General features: G+C 36.4%; 1 protein-coding gene and 1 non-coding gene across 3 annotated transcripts in view; both read left to right on the forward strand.

Moving 5' to 3' along the window:
• The window catches only part of GABRA3 (gamma-aminobutyric acid type A receptor subunit alpha3), a 314,861-nt gene that overhangs the window by 209,545 nt on the left and 88,407 nt on the right, over window positions 1-16,909 (forward strand). For both annotated transcript variants that reach the window (XM_072818120.1, XM_072818119.1), the window contains exon 5: window positions 7,505-7,725. In XM_072818120.1, coding sequence (XP_072674221.1) covers window positions 7,505-7,725 — 221 coding nt within the window. The remainder of the gene's footprint in view (window positions 1-7,504; window positions 7,726-16,909) is intronic.
• On the forward strand, window positions 12,916-13,020 carry LOC140628922 (U6 spliceosomal RNA). The gene has a single exon (XR_012026842.1). It is a non-coding gene; the product is annotated as a U6 spliceosomal RNA (small nuclear RNA).

Here is a 16,909-nt window from a genome sequence, read left to right on the forward strand (position 1 = left end):
AAAGGAACTCAAGTATATCACTAAAGAAAACCAACAAACCATGAAAGTGAGAAATAGAAAAAAAGATGAGAAAAAACTACATAAGAATAAAGCTACAACAAACACAAAACAAATAACAAAATGGTAATAAATACATATCTACCAGTAATTACTTTTTTTTATTTATGATAGTCACAGAGAGAGAGAGAGAGAGAGAGAGAGAGGCAGAGACATAGGCAGAGGGAGAAGCAGGCTCCATGCACCGGGAGCCTGATGTGGGATTCGATCCCGGGTCTCCAGGATTGTGCCCTGGGCCAAAGGCAGGCGCCAAACCGCTGCACCACCCAGGGATCCCACTACCAGTAATTACTTTGAATGCAAATGGACTAAATGCTCCAATCAAAAGACACAGGGTGTCAGAGTGGATAAAAAAAATAAGACCAATCCATATGTGGCCTATAAGAGACTCATTTCAGACTTAAAATACACCTGTAGATTGAAAGTGAGGAGATGGAGAAACATTTATCATGGAAATGGATGTCAAAAGAAAGCTGGAGTAGCAATACTTAGATCAGACAATATAGAGTTTAAAACAAAGCCTATAAAAAGACACCCAGAAGGACACTAGGTAATCATAAAGGGAACAATCCAACAAGATGACATAAGAATTATAAATATTTTTCACCCAACATGGGAGCACCCAAATACATAAAACAGTTAATAACAAAAAGGAACTAATTGATAGCAATTCAATATTGGTACAGGACTTTAACAACACATGTCAATGGACAGATCATCTAAGCAGAAAATCAATAAGGAAACAGTGGTTTTGAATGACACACTGGACTAGATGGATTTAACATATATTTAAAATATTCTATCCTAAAAGATCAAAATACATATTCTTTTCAAGTATACATGGAACATTCTCCAGAATAGATCACATATTAGGCCATAAAACAAGTCACAATAATTTAAAAAAAATCAAAGTAATACCATGCATGTTTTCTGACCACAATGCTATGAAACTGGAAATCAACCACAAAAAAAAAAAATATGGAAAAAAGTAAAGATTCATGGAGGTTAAATTACATGCTACTAAACAATGAATGGGCCAAACAAAAAATAAAAAAGTATGTGGAAACAAATGAAAATGAAAACACAATGGCCCAAAACCTTTGGGATGCAGCAAAAGTGATCCTAAGAGGGAATTTATAGTAATACAGGCCTACCTAAAGAAGCAAGAAATATCTCAAATAAACAGCTTAACATTATTCCCAAAGGAGCTAGATAAAGAACAAACAAAACCCAAAACTAGCAGAAGGAATGAAATAATAAATATTAGAGCAGAAATAATGATCTAGAAACTAAAAAAGAAATTGAACAGATCAATGAAACCAGGAACTGGTTCTTTGAAAAGATCAATAAAATTGAGAAACCTCTAGCCAGATTAATCAAAAAGAGAGAGAAGTACTCAGAAATGAAGGATAAATAATAACCACAACAGAAATACAAGCAATTATAAGAGAATATTATGAAAAGCTATTTGTCAACAAATTAGACAACCTAGAAAAAATAGATAAATTCCTAGAAATATATAATATACCAAAACTGAACCAGGAAGAAATAGAAAATTTGAACAGACCAATTATCAACAAGTATATTGAACCAGTAGTCAAACCACCCCACCAAAACAAAAAAACAACCCAGCAAACAAAAGTCTAGGACCAGACAACTTCACAGGGAAATTCTAACAAACATTTAAGTAAGAGTTAATATCTATTCTCAAACAATTCCAAAAAATACAAGGAAAGCTTCCAAATTCATTCTGTGAGGCCAGTATCACCCTGATACCACAAAAGAAGAGAACTACAGGCCGATATCTCTCATAAACATGGATGCAAAATTCCTATACAAAATATTAGCAACCAGATTCCAACAATATATTTTTAAAAAATCATCACAATCAAGTGGGATTTATTCCCAGCATTGAGAGTGGTTCTGTATTCACAAATCAATTAATGTGATACATCACATCAATGAAGGGTTAAAAACCACATGATCATTTCAACAGATGTAGCAAAGTACATCAGTTTCACAAAGTACAACATTCATTCATGATAAAAGCCCTCAACAAAGTAGTTTCGGAGGGAAGCATACCTCAACATCATAAAAGCCACATATGAAAAACCCACAGCTAATATCCTCAATGGGGAGAAACTGAGAGCATTTCCCCTAAGGTCAGGAATAAGACAAGGGTGTCCACTCACCACTTTTATTCAACATAGTACTGGGAGTCCTAGCCACTGCATTAGACCAAAAAAAAAAAAAAAAAAAAAAAGCATACAAATCAGTAAGAAGTAAAATTTTCACTCTTTGTAGATGACATGATACTATATGTAGAAAACCCTAAAGACTTCAGCTAAAACCTACAAGAACTGATTAGTGATTTCAGCAAAGCCACAGGATACAAAATCAATGTGCAGAAATCTGTTGAATTTCTATACATTAACAATGAAACAGCAGAAAGTGACATTAAGAAAACAATCCCATTTACAATTGCACCAAAAATAATCAGACACCTAGGAATAAATCTAACCAGAGTGTGGAAGGCATATACTGTGTAAACTAGACAATGCAAAGAAATAGACATTCCATGCTCATGGGTTGGAATAACAAATATTGTGAAAATGTCTATACTACACAAAGCAATCTACACATTTAATGTAATCCCCCTCAAACTACCAACAACTTTTTCACAGAACTAGAACAAACAATCCTAACATTTATATGGAACCACAAAAGACACCAATAGCCCAAGCAATTTTGAAAAAGAGAAGCAAAATAGGAAGTATCACAATTACAGATTTTAAGTTCTATCACAAAGCTGTAGTAATCAAAACAGTGTGGTAGTGGCACATAAATAGACACATAGATCAGTAGAATGGAATAGAAAACCCGGAAATAAACTCACAATTATATGGTCAACTAATCAACAAAGAAGGCAAGAATATCCAATGAGAAAAAGACAGTTTCTTCAGCAAATAGTGTTGAGAAAACTGGACCACTTTCTTTTGCCATGCACAAAAATGAATTCGAAATGAATTAAAGACTTGAGTGTGAGACCTAAAACCATAAGAATTCTAGAAGAGTGCTCAAGCAGTGATGTCTCTGACATTAGCCATAGCAACATTTTTCTAGATATGTCTTCTGAGGCAAAGGAAACAAAAGCAAAAATAAACTATTAGGACTACATCAAAATATAAAATTTATGCACAGCAAAGGCAACAACCAACAAAAGTAAAAGGCAACCTACTAAATGGGAGAAGGTATTTGCAAATGATAATCCAATAAAGGTTAATAATCAAAATATGTAAAGAACTGATACAATTTAACACCCAAAAAAACCAGATAATCCAATTAACAAGTGGGCCAAAGACATGAACAGACATTTCTCCAAAGAAGACATCCAGATGGCCAACAAACACATGAAAAGATGTTCATTATCATTTAACATCAGGGAAATGCAAATTGAAACTACAGTGAGATGTCACTTACACACCTGTCAGAATGGCTATAATCAAAACCATAAACAACAAGTGTTGGCAAGGAAGTGGAGAAAAATGAACTTTCCTGCACTGTTGGTCAGAACGCAAACTGGTGCAGCCACTATGGAAAACAGTATGAAAGTTCCTCAAAAAGTTGAAAATAGAACTATGCTACAATTCAGTAATCATACTTCTAGGTTTTTACCCCCCAAATGCAAAAATATTAATTTGAAGTGATACACGCACTCCTATGTTTATGGCAGCATTATTTACAATAGTTGAACTATGGAAGCAGCTCAAGTGTCCACTGATACATGAATGGATACGGAAGATGTGGTATATATACACAATGGAATACTATTCACCCATAAAATGAGCTCTTGCCATGTGCAAGGTGGAGAATATACTGCTAAGTAAAATAAGTCCAAGAAAGACAAATACTATATGATCTCACTCAAATGTGAAATTGAAGAAACAAAAGAAAGGAACAAAGGGGAAGGAGAGAGAGAGAAACCAAGAGACAGGCTCTTAACTATAGAGAAGAAACTGATGGTTACCTGAGGGGGGAGGTAGGTGAGGAATGGGTGAAATAGGTGATGGGGATTGAGTGCACTTGTCATGATAAGCACTGGGCGATGTATGGAATTGCTGAATCACTATATTGTATACCTGAAACTAATATAACACTGTATGTTAACCCTAGTGGCATTAAAATAAAATTTAAAAAAATGTTTATGGAGCACCTATTGTATGCCAGGTGCTAGAGTTATAGTAGCAAATAAACCAGTCTCAGCTCTCATGAAGCTTCCATGCTAGTGAAATGAAAGAAATAGTAACCCCCCCCAAAAAAAGAAAAATAGTAACCAAATAAAAATATATTTTATCAGTGCTGACAAAATAATGCATGAAGAAAAATAATACAAGGGAAAGGGGAATTAGTGTTTATGATAGAATATTGCTTCTTTGATATGATTACTTCTGAATAAGATCTGAATGCTGTGACTGATGTAGCCATGAAACTATGTTACTTCTTTCATTAAAAAAATGATCTATATTTGGCCTTGCTCTTAAATGATAATCTTGTTGGCTATATAATTCTTTTGGTTTCTGTTACTGTTTTCATGAAGTCTTCTATCAGTGAAATTGTTATTTCTTTGTAGGTAATATGCCTTTTCTGTTTTGCCATTTTTAAGATCTCTTCTTTGATATTCTCCAAATCTACTATGTGTTGGCTTGGGTCTATTTTATATATTGAGATTGTAACTCATTATGGGCCTCAAAGCTAGGGATGCATATATTTTAGCAATTTTAAGAAACCGTCATCTATTAGTCCTTCAAATATTGTTTCTCACTCATTTTCTCTATTCTCTAACTTTCAAATTTTATTAGATTATGCTGATCCTTTTCATTTTATCCTCCTGGTACTATACCTTTCTTTCATGTGTGTTTTTCATCATTTATCTGTCTGAAATGTGCACTGAGCCATTTTTCTTCAAAAGCATTTCCAGTTTTCTAATTTCTCTTCATTGATGTATAACCTTGTACGTAACATATTCATTGAGTTTTTATTTTCAATGTTCTTAATCCCTCCTTTGGAACCTTTATCATTTTAATTATATTTCTTTTATAGTATCTATTTGAGTATTCTGTTATGTGAAGGAGGGGTCTAATTCAGTTACATGTTGTATCAGCTAACTCTCTCTCATAACCATTTCCTTAGGTGTTCTGTTGTGCATTGTAAGCTTATTTTAGCAAGCATTTATTTATGGTCATGTCCTTCCAGAAATGTTTTTTCGTTTTGTTTTTTAGATTTTTTTTTTAAATTTGTTCATGAGAGAGAGAGACAGAGAGAGACAGAGAGACAGAGACAGGCAGAGGGAGAAGTAGGCTCCATGCAGGGAGCCCCATGCAGGACTTGATCCTGGGACCCCAGGATCATGCCCTGGCCCAAAGGCAGGGGCTACACTGCTGAGCCACCCAGGGATTCCCCCCCCTCCCCCGGAGTGTTTTTGTGTTTGCTTTTGCAAGTCAATATAGAGTCATCCCCACTTTGAGGCAAATTCATGTGTTAATTTCTCAGTTTGTAAGCTCAAAACCAGGCAGATACTGTGTATTTAAACATCAATAATCCCATATAAGTATGGACTTAAGGTTGCTAAATCTCAGTAGAAATGCTTCCCTTAAACCTCTCTCCATTCTGAATCTATGCTTCAATAGACAAGTTTCCTTTTTTAATTTTCATGTTGTAAATTGGTTTTGTCTAGTTCATTTTATCTAACTCTCTTTTGCTGAAGTTAGAGCCATTCAGGGTCTTGGTTTTAGGTAGAGGTCTAGTTCCAGCTTTTTACCTGGCACAGTCCTGGTTTACACCTCTTGTCCTGGTGTAATTTTTGATAAAAACTCTTCTGACTTTGAATGTGTCCCAAGTTAGATGATATTTATAGACTATTCTAATCCTTAGTCAGTAATGTACTTGGTATGCTAGAGAAAGAGAAAACCCAGACTGGCTAATTGTTAGAGGACAGAATGGTTGGAGAAGAGCTCAGAGAAGAGAAGGGTCATATTTTTTAAGTATGGGAAGGATATTTAAACTTATTTTATATTATGAGTAAAAGCCATTAAGGGATTTTTAAGGCACAGGATTTTAGGCTACTTCTTTAGTTTACCTGGATACCTAGAAGTGTCCGCTATGCCTTGTGTAGTTTAGTGGTCAGAGATTTGGGCAGGATTTGCACTCAGATTTGGGGACTCACCCTCTCAGTGGCTCTCATCCTTCCAGGGCCTTGTCATGAATTTTCAGCCCTTTGACCAGGCTTGGGGTCTATCCTCTGAGATAATAAGCCAATACATTTTCTAATTTCTGCTAAACTTACAAGCATTACTCAGCACAGTTTTGTCATCTGTCATTTTGTGGAAGATTCCCCTATAGTTTCTGGCTGCATTTTTTTAACAGAGTCCCCAAGTCTTGCTTATGTGTGTATTGTATAATAGCCAAAATTTGGGGCAGGGTATATATACACAGACTTGAGGTCCCATCCCTTCTGTCACTGTCTTACTTCCAGGAGTACCACCCCTAAATCTCCAGATTATCTGCCAGCTTGAGCCAGTAAAACTGTGGTATCTGCCATGGGAATTCTAGATTTGGGGGAGCACCCACTGCTGCTGCCATCTTTCAGGAGTAAACTTTCCTCAAGTTTTTGTCTGCTTTTAGTTGCACCCCATTGCTTTTAATAGATTCTTCCTCCCTTCTTCTCCCCTTCTCCTTTTATGTTTTAATTTTATAATTAATAGCTACAAGAAGATACAGTCAAGCAATTTAGTCTGCTGTTGCCAAAACCTGAAACATTTATTGTTATTTTATGTTTAGATTAACAGCAATTTTGAAATTTTTTGTGCATGCTTCTTAGCAATTTTTATCTATTTTATGATTTTTTGTTATTCTATTTACCATTTTCTATTTGTTTTTATTTATAGGTAAGCATTCCTTATTTATTGAAGATAATAAAATATAAACTCATCAGATGTATCATTTTCTTGAGACTCAAATGTGTTTTAAAGTTTAAGGTTTTGGTTTTATGATGATTGTTATATTGGCCTTTGATATTCATATGGGATCATTTAGTAAAAGAGATGAGGTAAAGAATTTGTTATTATTAGAGATGCCACTGAACAAAGAAGGGAGCTCTTGCCTTTTCATAAGGCAGAGTCTTATGGTCAGCTTGTATGATGCCCATGGCAGTGTTGGTAACAACCTCCCTAACAAAATCTTGTCAGATGTAATATTTTCATACTTATTGATCACCATAGCTTTATTTTTCAATCATAATCATTTGCCATACTTACCAGTAAGTACTATTAATAGACTGCTGCTTCTGTGCATTGGAGGAAATATTGTATTGCAAGGTGATTAATATTTGCTAAGTGCATTGTGTGCACCAGAACTCTGTTCAAACATTGTTCTCTCTTTTTGTCTGTAGGAGTACACCATTGATGTATTTTTTCGACAGACATGGCATGATGAAAGACTAAAATTTGATGGACCCATGAAGATTCTTCCACTGAACAATCTCCTGGCTAGTAAGATCTGGACCCCTGACACCTTCTTTCATAATGGCAAGAAATCAGTAGCCCATAACATGACCACACCTAACAAGCTGCTCAGACTGGTGGACAATGGAACCCTCCTCTACACAATGAGGTCAGAGAGTGGTACCTCCCATCTAAAGTATATGGGGGGTGGGGTGAGGGGTAGGACTGGACTTGAAAGCAGTGTTTTAGGCTATCTATTGAAAGTTCTATAAAAAACAAACAAAGTTCTATCAAGTTTACAGATTAGAAAAACACATGTAGGTATATAGTTCTTAACATATTTGCAGGTACACATGTTCACAGACATATATTATAGATATACAAATAAATAGAGAATTGAACATATGAACATTCTCAGATACACAGAGATATATGTTCATGATGTATAAAATGTATGCATATGCAGAGACACATATGGACCGACACATAAACATACACATTCAAGGACCCGTAAATATAGATTCATAGCTGTATACACAGGCAGAACATTGTGACAAAATAAGCTATTTAACTGTAGCAACAAACTTCCCCTGTGATGTAGAATTGTGAGAATCAAATGAGATAATGAAGGATATTTTCTGAAGCATACAATGTTATATATAATATATCCAAAATTACAGCAACACATCTTTTATGCCACATTGCCTGGGAATGCTGAGGAGTTTGATGTAAATGAGGTTTCCAAGCAACCTAACAATGTTTCATTCATTCATTCATTCATTCATTCATTCATCTATTTTTAAGATTTTATTTACTTATTTGAGAGAGAGGAAGGTAGAGAAAGAGAGTGGACAAGCAGGGCAGGGGGCAAAGGGAGAAGCAGACTCCCTGCTGAGCAGGGAGCCCAACACGGGCCTCAATCCCAGGACCCTGAGATCATGACCTGAGTTGAAGGCAGCCACTTAGCCAACTGAGCCGCCCACCCAGGCACCCCAGAATGTTTCCTATAAATATCATTTATATACAAGGGCACCTGGGTGGCTCAGTCAGTTAAGCATCCAATTCTTGGTTTTGGCTCAGGTCAGTATCTCAAGGTCATGAGATGGAATCATGCATCAAGTTCTGCACTCAGTAGGGAGTCTGCTTGAGATTTTCCCTCCTCTTATATTCTCTCTCTAAAATAAATAATCTTTAAAATAAATAAAATCATTCATATACATATATACACATATATACACACATACACAATTATATGTATTACATATAATTTTGCTTTCAAAAATAATGACTTTAAAAACATTTCCAGTTCCATAATATTCTTTGCTCCAACACCAAAAAAAGTCCTTGGTTCTTGTTTTATGTTTTTGCTAGCTCCTGTACTGACAGTTATCCTGAAGATCCCTCATACATGAATGAGTGTCAGTTTTAAGTAACTGGATTCATATTATTGAATGGAGAAATGTGATTTTTCAGTGCATATTCTGTGGCTGTTTTAAATTTGAGTATTTGTTATTTTGTACAATGAAACTGAAATATGCGGTGAATACATGAAGTGTCCTTGTCCATATGCTAGTCTTTCATTATATTAACTTTGTTGTTTATTAGTGTTTTTTTCTGAAAGAATTTGGTAGATGAGAGGATAGGCAAAGAAGAATGGATAGCAAATGGATACTTGGAGAAAAATTGAATTAGACAGGAGGAGCTGAGAAACTAGAGGAGAAATGAGAATAGAGGAGATAATGATGGAGAAAAGAAAGTGAATAGAAATGGGTGAAAAGATGGTGAAAAGAAGGGAAGAGTAATCTGGAGAAAGGGTCAATAAAATCAACACATATATTTTATTGATCTCTTTCCAGATCGTACATATTTACGTGTGTGTGTGTGTGTGTGTGTGTGTGTGTGTGTATAGAGCACCTGATTATTAGTATTAGCATTCATTTTGGTACTATTCAGTAAGTAGAATGTATTCAAAATAATTATAGATGTAAAGTGGAGTAAAGACAGGAAGTACATTCTAGGCAGAGAAAACCAAGTGAGCAGTTGTAAGAAATGGAATTGTTTCCTTCAATAGAAACAAGAGAATGAGGTGATCAGTTTTTTATTTTATATATGGCTTTCCAGTTACTGTATAAAGCATGTATTTGAAAGGAACAGGGTACTTGATGGGATGAGCACTGGGTGTTATACTATATGTTGGCAAATCAAACTTCAAAAAAATAAATGAAAAAAATGAAAGGAGCAAAACTGGAATTATGGAAACTGGTTAGCAGACAGCTTAAATAGTCTAGGCAAGGAGTGGTAAAGTTCTAATTCAGAGCAGTGGATTAAGATGGAGAAGGAGAGAGACGCTGAAGAAATGGTAAAAAGAGCCATTGTTAGAATGACAGGAGGTATAGGAGTCAAGGTAGTCAAGTATCCAAATAACATGGATGAAAGATGGTGCTACAAACTGGGGCAGATCATATAAAAGTTAGGAGAAATTTAGATAGGATAAATCTGCAAGGTTAATTTTGGGCAAGACAAGCCTTAAAAGATTGTGGTTATCCAGGGATAGAAGTCTTATAGCATTTGGATATACAAATCTTAAGATCAGGAGATGATATGAGCTAGAGATGTAAAGTTTGGTATTGTTAGTATATTGGGATGACCATGGGATTGGATGTGATCATTTCAGGAAAGTATACAGAGTGAGAAGAAAATCATGCCAAGGATCCAATCGTGTAGTATCATATCATTAAGGCAGAAGGTGAGAAAGAGGAACCTGTGAAGGAGACCAAGAAGAAAAATTAAGAAAGGTGTTGATAGAACCTCTAGTGTGCAGTATCTTGGAAGCTAAGTTTGATAGTCAGTACTGCTACTTTTTATTCTAATTCATGTTCTTCTGTGTACATGGTCGTATTGTACTTCCATAAAGCCTTGAAGTTAGGCATGTGTAGATGACTTTGGCTAACCAAATGTAACTAGAAATAACATGTATCAGTTCTGAGGGACGATGGGAAGCTTTTAAGAGTAGTACATATTTTTTCATGTTCCTGACCACAGTGAGTAACATTATGCCAGATGTCCTTGGCTTTATCATTCTGTGCCCCTATTGAAGATGACACAGAAGATAGTGCCCCTCCCTACAACCTGAGATAGACAAATAGTATGAGTGAGAAATAAATCTTTGTTGTTTGAGGACACTGAGATTTGGGGATTTTTTTTTTGTTAGTGCATACTAACCTGACCCATTTTGACTGAAATTATATCAAAGAGTAAAAGGTTTCAAAAAAGCTGACATTGATCAATAATAATAACAACACCAGTAATAGCACAAATATAATAGTTAACATCAATATAGTATTTATAATGTGCCATGCACCGTTCTTATCCCTTCACTTTTGTAAACTAACAACTCTGTAAATAGAATGATAGGTAAAATAGGTACTATTATTCTCACTTTTCAGATGAGGAAACTGAGACACAGGTAGATAAGAAAAAATTTTAAGATCACTTAGGAGTAAATGGTTGAGCCAGCATTCATACTCTACAAGTTTGGCTGCAAGTTCATGATATTCACCATTATTTGTACATTTTTACAGCATTGTTGATTATTACAAAGAGATCAAGTAATATAGAGAATTAAATGTATTAGTTTTGGCAACATGGAAAACATTGGTATTCTTCACATGCACAGTTTCAATGTAGTATTTAGTGCAGTGGTGAGTTTTTAGGAGTTGACATAGAAGTAGTGAAAATACTAAACAATACTTTCTGAGTCTTGTTTAAAAATGAAAGGATGAATATATAATAGATACATTCAGAAGTAAAAGAAATAGTTGCTTTTTTTGAATGCAGATACTGGCACTTTTTCATGAGATAGCAGAAAGAGAAAGATTGAAGATATAGTAGAAATGGAGTTCTACTGACATCAGGTTGCCAGAGAAAACTGTAAGTGGAATGGTATCAAAAGTATCTTGAAAGTTTTACTTATAAAGGAAGAGGGACACCTCTTCTCAACACTGCATGAAAGGATATGAGGTTAGATAAAAATGGAAAAGGAGATAGGGAGGGTGGGACAGAGTAGAAGTATGAATAGATAATGTATGAAGGAGAATTAGGGGCATAAGTGGAAAAATATAAGAGAGACATACTTGTAACAAAGTGCACAAAAGAGTTTGAAGAAGAGATGGGAGTGTGCAAAGTTATTGAAAGAATGAAGCAGAGTATACATAAACAGAGGAGGGGATTGTGGAATGAGGTAGTTGGACAGACGGATAAGGATGATTATTAGATATGAATGGGTAAAAAGATATAAGAAAATGAAGACAAAGGGGTGCCTGGGTGTCTCAATTGGTTAAATGTCTGCCTTTGGCTCAGGTCATGGAGTTGAGCCCTGTGTCAGGCTCCCTACTCAGCAGGGAGTCTGCTTCTCCTTCTCCCTCTGCCCTTCCTCTTGTTCTTATTCTTATTCTCTCCCTCCTTCCCTTAAATAAAATTAAAAAAAAAACAGAAAATGAAGAGAAAGTGATGAGCAGGAAGATCGAAGAGAAAGAATAGAGAGTGAATGAGAACAGGAGAGTGGAAAGAGTGAATAATAAAAGAAAAAGGATCAATGATAGGTTTGAGTTTTGGAGGAGGAGTAGAAAAGAAGAAAGAAGGGAGAGTGGGAATGTTGAAATATGAAGAAGATAGAAAAATGATGAAATACGAAGATTGAGGAGTACAGAAGATGAAGCAGATCAAAGGATTAGTCACCTGATAATAAAGTTAGATGAATGGGAAGAAGATGACCATTGAGTCCTTCATTCTATTCTGAATTGGATAAGAAAGTGGAGTTTGATAAAATAGGATTCTATGTGGGATGCCCTTGTGTTTATTCTGAAGTACAGAATAAAAGAAACACAGAAATTCAGAAGCATGATAAAGTCATTGGTTCCCTTACATAGTAGATGATTCACTATGGATCCAGGAAGGTGGGTCTGGAGGAAGACCTAGGTTCAAAACTGAAAATATTAAAGCTTGGCTCTATTCATGGCCCCACAATTTATTCATTTAGTGACTTTTTCAAGACACAAATTATCTACTTTCTTATTCTGATAATAATGTAGCTACTGCCTGTCTTACAGACAGATGAAAAGTATGAATTAGATAAGGCCTAAAAGAACACTTTGAATTTTTCAGGTAGTGTTATTCTATAACATTATCATTATTATTTTGACCCTTGGAAATCTTACCTAGATTTCATGGAAAGCTACCGAAGGTCAGCTTCTTAGAAAAATCTGACCAAGGATTGCATAGCTATGTAACTAGGACAGTTTAGAATGAAACCTCATCTTGGAACCTCGGAACAAACATAAAAATGCAGGCTCATTACCTGGTGCTTGCTTCAGCAACACACATACTAAAATTGAAACAGTACAAAGGAGATGAACAGAGCCCAGATTAGGATGATATATAAGTTCAGTAAGTGTTTTACATTTTTTCCATACATGGATATATAGGAAAAGCTCATTTCTATTAATGACATTTATTGATGAAGATATAGGTAAATATAGTCATCGTATTGCTCTTTATATATATTGTACATAAATGTCCATAATATATAATGCAATAAAAGCAAGTTACACTGATTATTTGAGTAGGAGGGATAAGTACTCATTTGATTTAGATTTTATCCCATTTTATTAGATTTTAAATCTAATATCCAAATTAGATTTAATTAGATTTAATTTATTCATTCAACACATTTATGAGTGCTTATTATGTTTAAAGCTTTGGGATGTGTGCTGAGCTACGAGATAAAGAAGATGCAGCTTATGCTTTTAATGACCTTACAGTATAGTAGTTAAAGCAGACATTGTATACATATAGCTGCACAATAATATAAAAGCCCTTAAACTGAAGGAGGTGCAAAATGTGATGGAGTCACAGGGTAAGGATCATCCATAATTATATAGAGGCAAGGAAAGTTGTATAAAGGAGCCAATTAATCCTGTATCTTGAATCTTGAAGGAGGTATAGGTAATTATTAAGCAGCTGAGAGATGAGGTAAGGTATAGGAGGGTATTCCAGGCAGAGGAAATAGCATGCACAAACATAGGTATTCATGAATTGACGTCATGCATCAGAAAATTCATATCTCTTGTTAGAGGTTTCATTTATTTATTCTTCCAAAAACCATTTCTAGAGGGCTTAATGACATCTAAACAATATTCTGGGTACTAGGAATAAAGTGGTGAGCAAAAATAGATGTGGTCTTTGAACTCACATAACTTACATTCTAGTGGGAAAAACAATTAAACCATAATGATAACATAGAATAAGATCAGGGAGCTAGGGACGCCTGGGTGGCTCAGTGGTTGAGCGTCTGCCTTTGGCTTAGGACATGATCCCGAAGTCCCAGAATCGAGTCCCACATCAGGCTTTCTGCATGGAGCCTGCTTCTCCTTCTGCCTATGTCTCTGTCTCTCTTTCTCTTTGTGTCTCTCATGAATAAACAAATAGAATCTTTTTTAAAAATCAGGGAGTTACAGAGTGCTATGGAAGCATCTAGCAGGGATAATGAAGGGAGTCTGTGGGGGAATATCCACAAAGAATTTCAGAGGAAATCTTTTTTTTTTTAAGAGAAAGAGAGAGAGTGTGAGGGAGGAGGTGGAGAGGGAGAGAGAATCTCACGGAGACTGTCTGCTGAGCACAGAGCCTGATGCAGGGCTTGATCTCACAATCCTGAGGTCATGACCTGAGCCAAAATCAAGAGTCTGATGCTTAACTGATAGAGCTCCAGAGGAAATTGCTTTTAAATAGAGACATAAACGATGTGTAGAAATAAATTAGACTAAAATATAGGAAAGACATGTTTCAGAGAGGGAAAGGACAGCAAATATAAAGTTGAGGGGGATGAAGTGTGTGTGGGGGTGGTGGTAATAATACACTAAAGAAATGAAAGGAAGTTAAGTATGACCAGACCATAGAATAAAGTGCAGAGAAGTGACCTCAGGTGGAGAGGAATGCTACATTGGCATAAAAGTGATAGGGATCCATTAAAGAGTTTATTACAGGAGAATGGCATAGATTTGCATTTTAGACAGATTGATTGCTTTGGAAACCATGTGGAAGGTAGATTGGAAGAAGGCAAGGATGAAGATGAGTGATAATACTCTAACATAATAACTAATACTTTGTGTTGGACACCTACTATGTGCCAGACGCTTTATGTAAAACATCTCTAATCTTCGCAAACTATTCAGTATAGGCATTATTATCCCTATTGAACTGATCCAGAAAGTGAAGCTTAAAAAATTAAAAATGGGAGGGGTTCCTGGGTGGCACAATTGGTTAAGCATCCAACTCTTGTGATCTCAGGTTCATGAGGTCAATCCCCATGTCAGACTCTGCTCTCAGCATTTAGTTGGCTTAAAATGATCTCTCCCTCTCCCAACCCCTCTCACGTGTGCTCTCTTTCTCTCTCTCTAAAATCAATCAATCAATCAATCTTTTAAAAAATGGGAGAAGTGTTAAGATGGTGGACAATCAATAATCTTTAAAAAATGGGAGAAGTGTTAAGATGGTGGAGGAGTAGGGGGACCCTATGTTTGTCTCATCCCTCAAATACTTCTAGATAGTTATCAAATCACTCTGAACACCTGAGAAATCAATTGGAGATCTGAGAAAAGAAATGCTGCAAGTCTACATGTAGAAAAATGACTATCTTTTGGAAGGTACGAGATGTGGAGGCTTGAATCTAGGTTGATATAGCTGAGGATACTGTGTAGAGGAGGAAGCCTGCTTAAGAAGGCTACTGCAAAGTATTATAAGTTGTGGAGTGCATAATCGGAACTTTTAAGATTTTTATTTATTTATTCATGAGAGACACAGGGAGAGAGGCAGAAACACAGGCAGAGGGAGAATCAGGCTCCTCGCAGGGAGTCCGATGTGGGACTGTATCCCCAGACCCTGGGATCATGCCCTGAGCCAAAGGCAGACACTCAACTGCTGGGCCACCCAGGCATCCCCAGAACTTTAGAAGTCTGCTACACTGGGGGACATCCTGGCCTCAAAGGTGCTCAGGTGATGAAGCAGAGTGGAATCCCAGGTGTGCTCTCAAGTTCCCTGGCATCACAAGGTGTGCTCTCAAGTTCCCTGGCGTCACAAGAAGAATGGGTGGCATCTAAGTGTTGCACTGTTCCCAGGCAGAAATGTGGAAGCTGGGTAAAAACAGCAAGCATAGGTGCCAGCTTTCTGCTCTGCAGAGCTATAAACTGTGAACTGCTACACAGTTGTGTGACTGCTTTCCTAGGCAGTTTCCAGCAAAAGGCAGAAGTGTGGTGATACCCCCTTCTCTCCCCTGGAAAGAACAGTATGGGTCCATGCCACAGGAGTCCATAAAATTTGGAGCTTTGAAACTCAGTAATGTGTCTGAGATAAAAACATTTGGTCATAGGGCAGGAGAACATAGAGTTCTGATTGAAACTCAGAGACAAGAGTGATTGATTGCTTTTCTGTGAGGCCTCACTGAAGCGTGGAGGGTATGAACTTTCAGCTCCAGGGCTACAAAGTGGGGCACCACCATAGTCATCCCACTCATCATTGCTGAAAGCCTTTTGGGAACAAAAGGGCATCATGTCCAGAGCCGCTTACCCTGAGCCCTCCTCTGTGCAAGGGAGGTGCATTTGCAATAGGCCAAGTCCACTTGAGAGTCAGTACAACAGGCTGCTCCCCCAGAAGACCAGGACAATCAACTGGCTCACTTCAAGTTTACTGATCATAGAGGACTGCAAAGCTTCAGCTCCTGGGGAAAATTGTATACAGCATTCTTTGTATATTTATTCCTTAGTCTTTTATTTTTTTAAAGATTTTATTTATTTATGCATGAGAGACACAGAGAGAGAGGCAGAGACACAGGCAGAGGAAGAAGCAGTCTCCATGCAGGGAGCCTGATGTGGGACTTGATCCCTGGACTCCAAGATCACGCCCTGGGCCAGAGGCAGGCGCTAAACCGCTGAGCCACTCAGGGATCCCCTTCCTTAGTCTTTTAGTATTTATTCACTTATTTTCCTGTTTTTTAATTTTTTTAATTTTTAAACTTTTATTTTTATAAATACATTATGTATATGTTCTTATTTGTTTCCTTTCGTTGTATTTCATATATATATATATGAATGTATATATGGTTTTCTTTCTTAATTTGGGATTTAGGTTTTTTTTGACATGCAGACAAAAATGTATCCAGGATCTAGTTTTTATTTTTTCCTGTTGTTACTGATCTTTTTGTTTTCGTTTTCTCTTTCTTCTTTTCTTTTCTGGACAAAATGATGAGATGGAGAAATTCACTGCAAAAGAAAAACGGGAGGGAGTACTCACTGCCAGGGATT

Source organism: Canis lupus, chromosome X, assembly GCF_048164855.1.
Source record: "Canis lupus baileyi chromosome X, mCanLup2.hap1, whole genome shotgun sequence".
Classification (NCBI taxonomy): domain Eukaryota; kingdom Metazoa; phylum Chordata; class Mammalia; order Carnivora; family Canidae; genus Canis; species Canis lupus.